The sequence below is a fragment of the Lytechinus variegatus genome, chromosome 19 (genome assembly GCF_018143015.1).
Source record: "Lytechinus variegatus isolate NC3 chromosome 19, Lvar_3.0, whole genome shotgun sequence".
In the NCBI taxonomy this organism is placed as follows: Eukaryota; Metazoa; Echinodermata; class Echinoidea; order Temnopleuroida; family Toxopneustidae; genus Lytechinus; species Lytechinus variegatus.
The window spans coordinates 11,000,017-11,016,378 of record NC_054758.1 but is presented as its reverse complement, the minus strand read 5'-3'; the positions used below and the strand labels follow the sequence as shown (position 1 = coordinate 11,016,378).

General features: G+C 38.5%; 1 protein-coding gene across 3 annotated transcripts; it reads left to right on the top strand.

The window, feature by feature from the left end:
• The first annotated feature begins 1,495 nt into the window (after positions 1–1,495).
• Positions 1,496–7,555, top strand: LOC121406002. 3 transcript variants are annotated; one of them, XM_041597000.1, is made up of 3 exons: positions 1,496–3,220; positions 3,698–7,099; positions 7,525–7,555. In XM_041597000.1, the coding sequence occupies exons 1-2, from the start codon at positions 2,248–2,250 to the stop codon at positions 6,658–6,660; spliced, it is 3,936 nt and encodes a 1,311-aa protein (XP_041452934.1). In that variant the 5' UTR covers positions 1,496–2,247; the 3' UTR covers positions 6,661–7,099; positions 7,525–7,555. The 3 variants fall into 3 exon arrangements, with proteins under 3 accessions (XP_041452934.1, XP_041452933.1, XP_041452935.1); XM_041597001.1 differs by having other exon boundaries at positions 2,847–2,928; positions 3,027–7,099; XM_041596999.1 differs by having other exon boundaries at positions 1,496–7,099.
• The last annotated feature ends 8,807 nt before the right edge of the window (positions 7,556–16,362 follow it).

Genomic DNA, 16,362 nt, shown 5'->3' with positions numbered 1-16,362 from the left:
AGTTCGAAGTTGGTCTTTATTGGTGTATTTAAAGTCACATTTAAGTAAGCATTTAAAAATTGCATAGCAATAACATTATTATTTCTGTTACTTAATTAATTGAATGGAATGCATGAATAAAAGACAAAGAAATATGATGTAATTTTTAACCATCACTGGGCAACATGCTGTTCACACATCTATTGGTTAAAATCTGTCCAAATTGGGTAGTAAAAACTAATAATTGGGTCATAAATTTGTTCGATTGGATAATAATTGTTCGGTGTCGTAGTGAAGATCTCTATTTTACAATATAAGGAGAGTGCTTTGTGCAAGTAAAAACCTGGATACATCTTAAAGAACAAGGGATCCCGTTGGAAGCTGCAGGTTTCTAATAATGGGAAGCGCCGCCTCTTTGAATGCTGATAGACCCGTTTTGTATACAACTTTGTCAGGCAGGTGGTTTCATATGCGGATTATCCTTGGGAAAAGGAGTATTTGTAGGAATCAATTGACTATTCTGGCACAGCGAATTACAGTGTATGGTCCTTCATTGCAAGGTATGGTGCCGGAGTCACTATAGCTGGCATTGGCATAGTGTTATCACAGTGTGTTCACATATATAGTGGACTATATGAACATATTCAAACTTTTGACATGCTGAAACTTATCATTGTGAAGATATAATCACACTGTGGACACATCGACAGTGTGACTGTCGAGGTGGGTGTCAGAAAACTACCCTTCTTTGTAACCAAATACTTTTTCTTCATTTCAGATATACAGGAGCTGCAATTCGCTTTTCTTTGTAATGCAAATAAGTTGCTAGAGCAGGAGTGTGAGTGGTAGTGAGAGTGACTCTAGGATGGTTGAGCGGATTTGAATGAGTGTGTACAAGTGAATGGGTTGTATGTGAGGGGTTTCTCAGTTTGTCTCACTGCTAATTGAGGAAGCCATTTAGGTGGTCATAGAGGAAAGACTTCTAGCATGTCCATTCCTTATCAGCCATGTTACTGAATTTATTTTGAAGCCAAGCACTACCAAAGCTGAATTGTAAGTTATAAATTGTCTTGTTTTCACGCTTATATACTATGATGTGTTATTCTCTGACGAATTTGATATTGAATTTTAAGGATGTTTTAGTATAAACATGATAAAGACTGGAGTTGTATCAGGCATAATGTGTGAAGATAGATCGATGATTGATTAATAATTGCCGCTCAGGATTAATCCTGATTTATAGTGGTCTCGTTATTGCATGTAAATTAGTTAACATTTCATTCAGTAAAACAAGTATTTACCTTAATCTTTAACTTCACATAGATATTTCTAAATGATGATTTGCTTGTGATTTTATTGTTATTTGATCTAAAGTAATTGTGGGTGTCAAACAGAAATAAACTGTTACAATTGTATTATATAGAGGTAAGGTATTATTTGCATATCGCTATCTATGGAAGTTTGGATTGTAATTACAGGTGGCTCCCTTTGGGGACTAGGACAGAGTATAAAAGCCAACTGAAGGGTTAGACAGCGTGTGACAGAACTTCCCCCTCCTGTGTGATGAATAAACTTCGTGAATCTCGCAATACTGAGTGAGAGATGATGGCGTCAAGCCTCTGTGTGGTGGGGAACTGTTACGGAATCTTCGTGCTGTACCCATTTGCAACTCGCTAATCTTCAAAAGGAAAGTAAGAACAGTACCATCTGGCCATTACATGTCCGCACTACTTGCTTTGCCTAAAGCAAGGAACATTTGCTTCAAAATCTCCGGACCTTGAACTCTAGCCAGCTTCCATAGAAGTCACACACAATTTCATTTAAACGATTTGATTTATGCAAGACTGGTTACTGAACATAATTTCCTGGTTATATATTTGTAATATTTAATTATATTCTGATTGACATCCAATTTTAAGTAACTATGATTTCATTAATTGCATCATGAGTACTCTGATAATAAACGGAGTCTAAACTTAAACCTCCTCGACTCTGTACTCTGTTTGTGTCCAAGCATTTTCCTGACATTTTGGTGCCGAGACCCGGGACAATTTAACTCAACAGGAAGTTTTGCTTGGACTAGATATTTGTATTTGTGAATGATCTTTTAATTCATTATCAGTCACTTTTATGCTATATTTTTATGTAACCTATAATTATTATCATATGAATGTTATCCATGTTTCTTTGACTGTTACGTAAGCTTTGGATCATAGCCACCTCACCTTAATTGAAGGTATTTGATGTAAATAGCTAAAACTAAATGAAATGGAAAAGTGGGCAGAGATTGGAAAAGCAGAAGGCTTAGAAGGTGAGAGCTTATTGCAGTTTGTTAGAGAAAGAGAGTCTGCAGCTAGAGAAGAGCGAGTGCAGTTACTTGAATTGAAAAGAAATGAAATAGCTATTTTGGAACTCAAAACAAAACTCTCTGAATCGAGAATTGAAAATGAGGAAACACTCTCTAAACCAAAAGTAAAAGTGCCTAAACTCCCCATTTTTAATGAGGAAAAGGATGATCTTGATAGCTATCTTCTCCGGTTTGAAAAATATGCCGTGGTGCACGGGTGGCCTAGGGACACCTGGGCATTGAACCTTAGTGCCCTGCTCTCTGGCAAGGCCTTGCAGGTATATGCTAGGTTGCCTGCAAGGAGTTCCCAAGACTATGATCAATTGAGAGAAGCCCTCTTTAAACGTTTTAACTTGACAGAGGAAGGCTTCCGTAAGAAATTCCGCAACGCTAGACCAGAAAAAGATGAAAATTCACATGAATTCATTCTCAGATTAGATAATTTGTTTGATAGATGGTTACAACTTGCAAATATTGGTAATAACTTCTACGAACTAAAAAAGCTAATGGTACGGGAGCAATTTTTAAGTAAATGTTCTCCAGATTTGTTGATTTTCTTAAAGGAACACGGCGTTTCAACACTTGAAGAACTTGGACAGTTAGCTGAGGATTTTGTTGAAGCCAGAAGATCCACGTTCTCCCAATTCTGTCAACCTGATAGGAAGCCCAGCTCGGCAACTCCTAATCGTCCCTCGACTAGTCAACCTCAGAAGATGAACCAGTCAACTCGTCCTATGGGACCACCGAATCGTCTCCGTCCTCCTAGGACCTGTTACATCTGTAAGAGACCAGGTCATCTTGCTAATGACTGCCGTTTCCGTTCAACACCAGTTCATGCGTCCTTTCTTCAAGAAACTGGAAACGATGTTGAAGAGTTAGCTGATGATGAAACAGGTAACTATCTTAATGATATTTCCCCAGATGCACAATTGGAAGATAATGATCACTCTAACCATGATCCTAACGATAACCTGACACATCCTGAACAGGATGTTATCGCTTTTTGTGCCTTTCCTGAACAGCTAGAAGAATGCTGTGTTGACTCAGACCGTGTAACACTGAAATGCGGTCACCAAATCCCTATACTATCTGCTGCCTGTGGAGAGAGGAACTCCGAGGAGATGCCAGTAGTTGCAGGATTCGTTGGTAAACAACAAGTTAAAGTCCTTAGGGATAGTGGATGTAGCGGAGTTATCATCCGAAGGGGCCTAGTCCATGAGGACCAATTGACCGGTGAGATCAGGGTTTGTGTGTTGATTGATCACACAGTCAGAAAGATGCCAGTAGCACGTGTTCACATTGATACCCCATTTTATAAGGGTGATGTTACTGCTCTATGTGTTAAAAACCCAATTTATGATCTTGTTTTAGGAAACATATCAGGTGTCCGCTGTCCATCAGACCCAGACCCAGAGTGGAAGCCAGACTACTCACCATCAGAGATAGAGCAACCAAGCACTGATGGAATACTCGACCAGGCTCAAGCTGTTCAGACCCGAACACAGAAAGCAAGAACTGACCAACCAGCTCAACCTTTGAGAGTACCTCCTCCCATCACCGATGTTGTGACAGCAAAGTCCCTACTAAAGGAGCAACAGTCTGATTCATCCCTTAGTCGTTGCTTCCAGCTAGCACAAGACAGTGATCCAAAGGTTAGTAAAGATGGATCTGTATCACGGTTTCTTGTGGAAAAGGGGATCCTTTATAGGGAAAACAAAGACCCTAAGACTGATGTTACTGATTTGCAGGTAGTTCTTCCAACATCACTTCGCCAGCAAGTGATGAAGATTGCCCATGAATCACTCCTTGGTGGTCACCAAGGAATCAAGAAGACCTCTGACCGGATATTGAGAAACTTCTATTGGCCAGGTATAATTGGAGATATATCCCGTTTTGTCCAATCTTGTGACATTTGCCAAAGAACCTTCCCGAAAGGAAGAGTTCAGAAAGTTCCCTTGGGTGACATGCCCATCATCGACACGCCATTCAAACGTGTAGCGGTTGACATTGTGGGTCCTATAGAACCAAGGACATCTCGAGGTAATAAGTACATACTTACCTTAGTAGATTTTGCCACCCGGTACCCCGAAGCTATTGCTATGAAAAATATTGAAGCAGTAACCATTGTTGATGCTCTTGTCGATATTTTTTCTCGTATTGGTGTGCCACAGGAAATTCTTAGTGACAGAGGATCTCAGTTTACTTCGGGTTTGTTCGCAGAAGTGACTAAACTGCTGTCGTTGCGCCAACTGTTCACCACTCCTTATCATCCTGCTGGGAACGGTTTGGTGGAAAGATTCAACGGAACCCTGAAGTTGATGCTCCGCCGAATGTGTGCAGAGAAACCAACTGATTGGGATAGATATCTTGGAGCACTGCTGTTCGCCTATCGTGAAGCCCCTCAGGCAAGCTTAGGCTTCTCTCCGTTTGAGTTGATTTATGGCAGGCGGGTCCGTGGGCCTCTAACCCTGCTTAAGGAGCTGTGGACAGGTGAATCCCCACATGATGAGACCCGCAGTACCTACGAATACGTCTTTGAATTGCAGAACAAACTACAAGACACTTGTAAGTTAGCCCACGAACACCTGAAGAAGGCAAAAGAGTCACAACAAGCCTACTACAACAAGAAAAGCCGCAATCGCTCCTTTGCTATTGGGGATAAGGTGTTGCTGTTACTCCCTACTGCAAACAACAAGTTACTTCTCCACTGGAAGGGACCTTTCCCCGTAGTTGGTCGTCAAGGTCAAAGTGATTATAAGATAGACCTCAACGGTCAAATCAAGACCTTTCATGCGAACTTACTTAAAGCCTATCATGAACGAAATGAGGCCGCTGCCATGATAACACAAGACTTTGACATCCCGTTGCCAAACAAGTCGGTCTGTTGTCAAACTCCTGCACTGACTGCAAAAGAGGGGCCTTCCCAAGTACATGTCAATGAGGAGTTGTCAGAAACTCAAAAGACCCAACTTCGTGAAGTCCTTGGAGAATATGCTGACGTTCTCACTGACTTGCCAGGGAAAACCGATGTTATGACACATGACATCCAGCTTACATCGAGCGAGCCTTTTCGGAAGAAGCAGTATCCCATTCCCCATGCCTTACAGACGACAGTGAGGAAAGAAGTGGAAGACATGCTTACCATGGAGATTATTGAGCCGTCCCAGTCACCCTACGCTTCTCCCATTGTGCTAATTGACAAAAAGGATGGTAGTAAACGATTCTGCATCGACTTTCGGACCTTGAATCGGATGACGGTGTTTGATGCAGAGCCACTCCCTGATCCAGAACACATCTTTGCGTCAATATCTCAAGATTGTTATTTCAGCAAGTTGGACCTCACCAAAGGTTATTGGCAGGTACCAGTTGCTGAAAGTGCCAAGCCCTACACTGCATTCCTTACACCAGCTGGCTTGTTCCAATTCAGAATGATGCCCTTTGGCCTCGTCAACGCGCCAGCCACGTTCACCAGGATGATGCGACAGGTACTACAAGGCTTGGAGAAGACCGACAATTTCATTGACGACATATTGATCCATACCAAGACATGGGAGAATCACATCGAGGTTCTCACAGCACTCCTTGAGAGGTTGCGATCGGTTCACCTGACTGCTAAACCGAGTAAGTGCGAAGTGGGTTGTCAATCACTAGAGTTTCTTGGCCATGTAGTGGGTAAAGGGACCTTACGACCTCAGAGTGACAAGCTCCTCAAGATCCAGGATGCCAAGCCTCCTCGCACCAAGAAAGAGCTGCGTTCTTTCCTGGGCTTCGTGGGTTATTACCGCCGATTTATTCCCAACTTTGCGGCAGTGGCATCTCCACTAACTGATCTCACGAAGGCTAAGCTGCCCAATCGCATCGAATGGGGGGATAGCCAGGAAGGCGCTTTCAATGCATTGAAAGCGCATCTCGCCTCTTCGCCAATCCTTCAGTTGCCTAACAGTGATAAGCCATACTTTCTTCGCACGGATGCGTCGAATATCGGTATAGGTGCCGTCCTACTTCAGGAGAATGAAGAGACAAAGGAGAAGTTTCCTGTGAGCTATTCAAGTAAGAAGTTACTGCCTCGTGAGAAATCATACGCCACAGTTGAGAAAGAGGCTCTGGCCATTGTATGGGGAATACAGAAGTATGAACCATACCTGTATGGTAGAGAGTTCGTACTTCAGACTGACCATCAAGCCCTGACGTATCTTCATCGCGCAAAACAGACAAACGCGCGGATCATGCGCTGGGCACTCACTCTTCAGCCCTATCGCTTCAGAGTTGAGAGTATTAAAAGTTCTCAGAATGTGGGCGCTGACTTCCTAAGTCGAGCTGAGTTCAACGAATAAACCCCTGCATCGCTTGAGTCCATATTTGAAATTGTTCAGAATGTTTAAGAATGTTTTCTCATTCCAAAAAAATTATGCTTACACAATTTTTTTTTATCTAAGGAGGGAGGAAATTGTCAGAAAACTACCCTTCTTTGTAACCAAATACTTTTTCTTCATTTCAGATATACAGGAGCTGCAATTCGCTTTTCTTTGTAATGCAAATAAGTTGCTAGAGCAGGAGTGTGAGTGGTAGTGAGAGTGACTCTAGGATGGTTGAGCGGATTTGAATGAGTGTGTACAAGTGAATGGGTTGTATGTGAGGGGTTTCTCAGTTTGTCTCACTGCTAATTGAGGAAGCCATTTAGGTGGTCATAGAGGAAAGACTTCTAGCATGTCCATTCCTTATCAGCCATGTTACTGAATTTATTTTGAAGCCAAGCACTACCAAAGCTGAATTGTAAGTTATAAATTGTCTTGTTTTCACACTTATATACTATGATGTGTTATTCTCTGACGAATTTGATATTGAATTTTAAGGATGTTTTAGTATAAACATGATAAAGACTGGAGTTGTATCAGGCATAATGTGTGAAGATAGATCGATGATTGATTAATAATTGCCGCTCAGGATTAATCCTGATTTATAGTGGTCTCGTTATTGCATGTAAATTAGTTAACATTTCATTCAGTAAAACAAGTATTTACCTTAATCTTTAACTTCACATAGATATTTCTAAATGATGATTTGCTTGTGATTTTATTGTTATTTGATCTAAAGTAATTGTGGGTGTCAAACAGAAATAAACTGTTACAATTGTATTATATAGAGGTAAGGTATTATTTGCATATCGCTATCTATGGAAGTTTGGATTGTAATTACAGGTGGCTCCTCCCTTTGGGGACTAGGACAGAGTATAAAGCCAACTGAAGGGTTAGACAGCGTGTGACAGAACTTCCCCCTCCTGTGTGATGAATAAACTTCGTGAATCTCGCAATACTGACTGAGAGATGATGGCGTCAAGCCTCTGTGTGGTGGGGAACTGTTACGGAATCTTCGTGCTGTACCCATTTGCAACTCGCTAATCTTCAAAAGGAAAGTAAGAACAGTACCATCTGGCCATTACATGTCCGCACTACTTGCTTTGCCTAAAGCAAGGAACATTTGCTTCAAAATCTCCGGACCTTGAACTCTAGCCAGCTTCCATAGAAGTCACACACAATTTCATTTAAACGATTTGATTTATGCAAGACTGGTTACTGAACATAATTTCCTGGTTATATATTTGTAATATTTAATTATATTCTGATTGACATCCAATTTTAAGTAACTATGATTTCATTAATTGCATCATGAGTACTCTGATAATAAACGGAGTCTAAACTTAAACCTCCTCGACTCTGTACTCTGTTTGTGTCCAAGCATTTTCCTGACAGTGGGTGTTCACATGGTCAACTATGTAAATATATGATTCACACTATTGAACTGCTCAAAATTAACAGTGTGAAGGTGATTTCATATTGTGTTCCACACTGTGAACACAGTGTGACTGTGGGACACTGTTCTTTCCAGTACACTGCTAGATTTGAGCATTTTTACAGTGAATTAAATCACATTTTCACACCATCTCCTTTGTGATGACACTGTGTACACACACAGAGTAGACAAAGGTCGATGTGTCCATGGTGTGGAATTGTCTTTATACTATTTAACATTTTAAACGGCGTGTTGGCTCAGTTGGTTGAGTGTCCGTCTCACAACCGGTAGGTCGGGGGTTCGGACCAAAAGACCCTGTTTGGCGTTTGGGACAGAGCCTCATCGACCTGGTGCTGCACAGTGGCTGCCGGGCCCACGATTGATTGGGTAAAAAGACATTTTCGGAATATTTCTATTTCGAACAATGAAATATGAAAATGTCATTTTATCATTGCTAATTTTCCGTATTTCAGATTAAAACTAAAGAATATATTAACTGAAAATTAAAAAAAAAAGAACTGACGTGAATTTAAAACTCGGCCTTGCCCTCTCTCGATCATCCAGCTTTACGTTTTTTTCATTCATTTAAATCTGTTGTGGATTTATGAAACAAAATATTTGAGGGTGCTGGGATGATGTATATAGTATATTATATTTACGGAAAGGTCGTTTCTTTCATTCTATTTTTTACCAAACCGTCAAAAATAACACCATTATAAAATGTAAGGGAAACTACGTTCAGGAAGTCTATTTTTGTAAGTAATTGTAAGAAGTATTAGAATTTAATTTGTGATTATCTTTATCAAGAAAGGATCGAAACTGGGATAAAGAAGGAGGAAAAAGCAGAAAAGGTGTCAATAGTATTTCACCGATGGTACTTATTGATATCCAATATTGCCCGGAGGAAACACCTTGAATTCATTTTATTTAGATACATTGCCGGAAAGTCTCGTTTCTTTGTGACTATATCAAATTCAATCCGTGGGAGTTCTTATTTGCAATGAGAGAAAAAAATATATATCTGTAGAAAATAATATCATCATATTCCTACTCACAACTTACAGTACACATTTCAAATCCGACCGTGTAAAATAATGAATTAGATTCTTATCCTCCTGGGGAGCGGAAATGAAGCAACTATTTCATCATTTTGTAGATAAAGGAAGGGATTCAACTGACGAATTACCGCCATTATTCTAGTTCAATTTGTCATCCAAAATATTTTTTTATAAAGCTTGTGTATGCAGAAATGCACCTTTATGCGTGACTTTTTAACTTATTTGCTTAATACGGTCAGATGTATTAGCTCCGTCTTACAACGTCTCATTAATTAAAAGGGGTTTTCTAATGGTGGATATTGTTTTTTATTTTGAATAAAGGATGGTTGCTCCTGCTTTTGTTGGATTTGGTAAATATGATATAAGTCGTCTGTCTTAGTGGTGGGTTTGAAGAATGATCAGGACAGCGTTATCAAATATAAATGTTAATTATTATTCATTATAGAGACAAAAATAAGAAAGCGCTAGACCCCCCTCCCTCTCCCCCGCTCTCTCTTTCTCTCTCTCTCTATCAATCTTTCTAAAACCTAGCTCCATGAATGCTTACTATAATGATGATGATGATGACATTTCTAAAGGAAGGTTAAACAGCACTGTTGATCAAATGCCTTCCCCAAGTTTGTGGGTGCCACGGCAGGGGGTCGAACTACGGACTCCCATGTGTTTAGTTACCTGCCTTAGACCTCTCGGCCACGAAACTTATGAAATTGTCACTCATATTTGATGTTCCTTTGGCGAAGGTATATTGGGTTAATTAGCGTTTGATATTTCTCCATAAATAGAGAATATTATGACGATGCTATGTACTCGATTCATCATCGACCCCCTGACTACCGCATGTACCTGCTATCTGTATCTTTGCTGTGTCTTTACTTGGATAATCTACAATTGAGTCACGGAAATATCCGAAACATTCTAATTATTTTGTCCCATATGAACTATATATGTCAAGGAAAAAATCATCACTCGGCTCGATTCTACATTTTGTAGAATGGCTTATATATATATATATCTATATATTCATTTCAATTCTAATTTATTCATTTATTCAACCATCATCAAGTACAAACAATTGCCAAAATACATGCCAATATAGATAATTATGAAGAAGTACAGAATATATAGCAAAAAAAAATACAGAAAAATAAATATATGTATACACACACATATATATGTATATGAATATATCTTATGTAATATATATAAATACATATATATATATATATATATATATATATATATATATATATATATATATATATATATATGTATATATATATATATGTGTGTGTGTAAAGCTTTACATGTACAACAGCTTTTGGCAACTCTTTTTTATTTAAATATTGTAAAGAAATGGATGAAGAGAACAATGGTAGGCGTAGCTTAAATCAAGGTTCCCCAGAGCTATCTACCCTTTGGAAAAATTGGTGATGCCGAAAAAATGTCTCTGCCGGGAATCGAACCCGGGCCCCCAGCTTTGAACGCCGGTGCCTTAACCACTAGACCACAGAGACGGGTTAATGGTTAGGGCGAGCCAGATCCGATTGATCGTCAGATAGACAGATTTTCGACACAATACCAATTATATTTTCGTTTGTATATATATATGTATATGTATATATACATGCTCTTTCGGCATATACAGACACACACATTAACAAAGCCACTAAGTTATTAGAAAAGTGAATTTCCCGGGAATGAAAAAGAAAGAGGGAAATTCCGATTTGGGGAATTTTCCCCCAGATTTTTCAAAATCGAGTGTACTTCCTGGTGCCATGTAGTTCCAGTTATTCATTTTGACGTCATCTGACTGATCATGCATTCGTCACCACGGCTGATGCGACGAGAAGACAACGAAACCGTCATAGCTTCTTCGCAGACGAGTGGCCCTCACCGATTTTGATCGATACACTTCCATGCGCGTGATTAGCGAGTATCGCTCACCGGTATTAGACTCGAGTGGTCCCCCCGGCGGAACGCGTGAGGGGAGGCCAGGCTGTCGGCATGACGTAAGGCAGTCATAGGAAAAACTATTTACAGACTCTTCCACACACGTGGAAAGGACTTTATTTAGGTGTTATTCAGGTGTCATGCTCGGTTACACTTCGTAATTCCGAAGGTTCTTTATTCCGAAGGTTCGTAATTCCGAAACACGTAAATTGTCTATACCTCGATGTTCGTTAATCCGAAAACGTAAAAGGGTTCGTTAATCCGAACATTTGTGGCGTTATTCCGAAGGTTCGATAATCCGAAAACGAAATAAGGTTCGTTGTTCCGAAGGTTCGTTAATCCGAAAACGAAATAAGGCTCGGTGTTCCGAAGGTTCGTTAGTCCGAAAACGAAACAAGGTTCGTTAATCAGTACGTTTTCGGACTAACGAACCTTCGGAATTACGAACATCACTTTGTTTTCGGACTAACGAACCTTCGGAATTACGAACCTTCGGACATACGAACCTTTGGAATAACGAACCTTCGGAATAAAGAAGCTTCGGAATTACGAACGTATGCGGTCATGCTCAACTCCGGTTTGGCTTGGTGTGAACACGTTTCTACTTTTGTTTGTAAATATCTCGGGCAAGCATTAACAACTCCAAAATAGATATGCCAGAATGATTCTGAATAAAGACCATCATACATATCAATGCTAAAAAACAAAACAAAGCTCCAAAAAGTCATTTCTTGACTAGTTGCCAACTAACCCAAGCTAGAAGAAGGCGGCTCTGGTGCAAATATTCACTGCTGAATGAAATGCGATGTACTTCACTATAAGCTAAAGCAACAACAAGGAAAAAAGAAAAAAGGTTTTTAACCACATAGAAGGATATTTCGTACCAGAAAAAAAGGTATTAATTTTCAAAAGAGGGGGCACACCTCTGTTTAATGGCATTTGGACATTACAAAATTCTTTTTTTTTGCTTCTCAATGGGGGGAGGGGCACGGGCCGGCTGTCCCCCCCCCCTCCCCCGAACCGCCAGTGCATTCTTACGCAAGGCCTCGGGCAAATACTTGTAACTCAAGATAGCTTGCTTGACTTTGATCCATGAGAAAACTTTTAATAGGGAGAAAAATATACCACCTACCTGTCATAGCACGATTTTTTTCCCCACATCTTACTTTACCTATTTGTGTTTCATCGCGTGATAAAAGTTACGTATAGTCCTGACAGTCGTGTACAGAAACATGTTTGGTGTTTGTTTTTCCCCCGAGGGGTGGGGGATGGAATAGTGCACCATTGAATGGGCAACTAGATAAATCGGCGCCTCATAAATGCTATATATGAAGAACTCATTTGCAAAAGAGGTTAGATCCATTTTTCATCAAATTTGATTTTTTTTTGGGGGGGGTCTCAATGTATAGAATTTTAGTAGCTCTATAAGACGATACCAGACAAAAGTTGGAATTCCCATAAAAAAGTGGACAGAAATGGCAAAGAAATACAATTTTCAAACGGGGTTAAATTCATTTCAGTTTGTTTGCAAAAAAGGGCTAAATCCACAAAGATATTTTTTGGAAAAAGAATGTTTTAAAAAAAATGAAGCCAAGCACATTTCTCTTACACCCAATTTTATGTTTTATGGTAGGCTATCATGACAATTCAGTTTCGCGTAAGAATATTGCAATATTTGAGAATAAAATAAACTGATTTTCTTGGAATAGTCTTCAGTGGATCTAACCCCTTTGGCAAACAAACTCTTCTGAAAGGCTCATTTGCAAATTTTGATTATTTGATTATATTTGGTCTCAATGTATAGATTCTAAGTCGCTTTGATGATACCAAAGAAAGGTTGAAATTCCCATCAAAATTTGAATAAAAATGGTAAAGAAAATCACATTTTTATTCAAAAGGGGTTGGATCCATTTCAGTTTGTTTGCAAAAAAGGCTAGCGCCACACTGCCGATCTTTTTAAAGAAAGGTGATATGAAGACATGTAGATTTATTTAATACCCAGTTTTATGTTCGCATGGAAGGGTAGTTTATTATGACAATTTATTTTCCCATAAAGATATTGCAATATGGGAGAATAAAAAAAGACATGTTTTTTCTCGGAATGGTCTAAAGTGGATCTAACCCCTTTTGCAAACAAACTTTTCATATTACGGTACTACTCGGAGAAAAGGGAGTAAAAGTTCAATCAGAAACACGAAATTGAATATGCGCTTTTATCTTCAATTTAAGCCTCCTTGTATCAACACGGTTTATGAAAATCAGAGTAAAAGAATCTTCAAAGTTAGCTGTCGACTATCATGAAGTCAATATGAAATATGAAAAAGGTTTATGGCCACAAATATGTTTAAAATATAATACCAAGAGGTTATAGAGTTAATGGAAAATAAAAAAATGTGTCATGTAGAATAATGGTGGATTTTATTATTTTCTAGAAATGTATTGCCGGGTTTCCATTTTTTTTTCATTACAGTTTATAAATTCGCGTGGATTATTTTCCTTTCTTCGTAATATCTAATGAGTGGATTTAAGGAAGGGTTGTCATTCAAATATTCTGGTTTAAAACTTTGTATGTTATAAATATAAATTATTCTCTTTTTATCGGAGTAAGACAGCTTGAATCAACTTTAATATCGAACTTGTTTATCTTGAATCTTTGTTCCGTCGGGAGCCATCAACCGCGCTGATAAACTAGTTTATTTGTCCATAAACTCATCACTTAAACTAGTTACTCAATCTTTGGATTAATTTGTCCCTAAATCCATTAATGTGGCGTGGGATATGACGAACTATACACGCATAAATCATATATATATTTTTTTTATGTATAGTAAACTTGCAGATGATATCGATTCAATCTGCACTAAAGTAAAGAACAAACAATTATTCATCGTTATATAAACTGTCTTTTTCATAAAATGCCGTACATTATATTCAATAGTGCTATAGTACATAATTTAATTAATCTTATTTGGGTACAATTGTAAATAATAATGATAGTAATAATAAACATCCCCCTAATCTACAGTGTTGGGTTAAATGTGACTCAATGATTCGGTGAAATGCAATTAATCAAAGTACGAATCATCATGGAACGTTAATTAAATAATTGTAAATTATCATTGAGAATTACAAACACCCTCGCACGATGTACGCTGGGCACAGGTTCTTGTGTAAATCGAATCTGAAAGCCATAAGGGTTCCATGGAAAACCGCCCGAATTCACTCGTTTTAAGAAAATGCAAAAAGAAAATTACGACACACAAATGGCCGGTTACGAATGGAGATTAAACTGCTTCATAGGCTTCCACTTTGTGAAATTGAAATGAATGCAAAGGAAATTTTATTCAAAGGGTGACACTTTCGAACTTGCGTGTTTTTTGCATACATACATTCCAATCTATTTGCGGGTGCATTTTGGTGTGTGACGTTATGATTTGTCTCACTAGCAAGCGCTTGCAATTTTGAGAATCTTAAAAAAAATCACTGTTGGGTAAAGTGTGTACAGGCTCATGTCACGTATGTGCCAAACTGTTGTTTTTCGTGATTACCGGCGTGCAAAATAATAATAATATGCAACATTTATATAGCACTTAATACAAATGTTTCTAAGCGCTGCATACTATTACCCGGCTTTAGCACGGCTACCCTGATTGGGCGCAACGAGCATTCAAGGAATTCCTTCCTACCGGGTACCTGGGTCGAGAGTGGCAAAATAACAAAGTGTATGCCCTACACTTCTTTGATTAGAGGACGCGTTTTTACGAATTACTCAAAACGTGATAGCGCGACGTGACGTGATTGCTTGAGTAAACGTTACAAGCCATACACATCCATCCATTCAGTGAATGGATTAGGAATAGCCAATGATTGGGAGACTTACCAATACCAAAAGACAGGCTATAATCATTGTTGCTTCTTAACCAATCTCACAATGCAACTTTGCATAAAGGCAGTATAATAAACTAGTTTCAAGATAACTAATTAATTCTACTTCTGCCATGGCCGGGCTTGTATCATGAAATGAAACAAAATAATTGAGAACACTGGGCAACGCTTTTCCGTGACAAGACAAATTAGCAACACGCCCAGCCCCTAAGTGGTCTAATTGAAATCTATTTCATCAGCGCTTCAGACGTTACGAATTCACAAAAACAAAATAAAAATAATTTGAACAGAAAAATAAAAAGGCCTATATGGGATCTGCTACCTAGAAACCAACAATAAAATTCACATTTTACTCATTTTGAAAGCGGCATATTCTAAGCTTTACAATGATACTTAACTTGTCACAATTTATCTACAATAACCCACACAGGTATATGAAAAGCAATGTGTGGGTTCTTAAAGTACAAGAGCTTCTAAAGAATTAGAAGAAAACAACGTTAGAAGTAAGGGGCCATTCAAGCAAAAGATCTACGCATTGTGCAATTTCAGTGAAACTTCTAAGTAGTCCGCAAAAACATGTGTACAGAAACCTTTGTATCGTGTTTCTACTCATCTAGACAACTTGCAACTTGAAAGTTTTACTATTTAATTAAGTTTATTTTTGCTTCTTGAAGACCACTATTTTGCATAAATTTTACAGAAAACCTTCCCTGGGACTTATTGTTAGTTTGGAAGTGTTTGCTCACTTTCTGTACATACTATAAATTGCAAAAAAAAATGAAAGTGCGAATTCGTAAAAAATATATATATTATGCATAGCGTTGTGACCAATGAAATACATTATTAGGTGTATGAATAATAGGTTTTTATTCCTCGTGGTTCCTCATAAAAACATCTGAAAATGATATTCCAATGCGAAATGAAATCGGGTAAAGGACTTAAAACGGTTTCTGTACGTAAAAGGGGGTCCCCACCGATTAAAAAGTTGATGTGAATAAAAGAGAACAAAATAAATAAGCTTAACGTTGAAAATTTCGTAATAATCGGATGTAGAGTAAGACAAGTTATGAAAGTTTAAAGTTTCGATTTATATCCACAAAACGGTTATATGCATATCCTGATCGGTATGCTGAGGATCTGATGCATCACCCACTTACCAATATAATGATGATAATTCTAATTATCTCCAAATTGAATCCAATTAAATCCACATTGATTATGTGCTCAAGGCGCCGAGAATAGAAAATGAGAAAGATTACAGGGAGTGGGAAAAAACAAGGGATAAAAGAAACACAATCATGGTAATTAGAGGAAACTACTGGAAGGTAAATTTTAAAAATGGGTTTTAGAGCA

What these genes read in the sequence shown, in the direction of transcription:
- LOC121406002 (XM_041596999.1), top strand. Translation starts at nt 2,248, where the DNA reads ATGGAAAAGTGGGCAGAGATTGGAAAAGCAGAAGGCTTAGAAGGTGAG.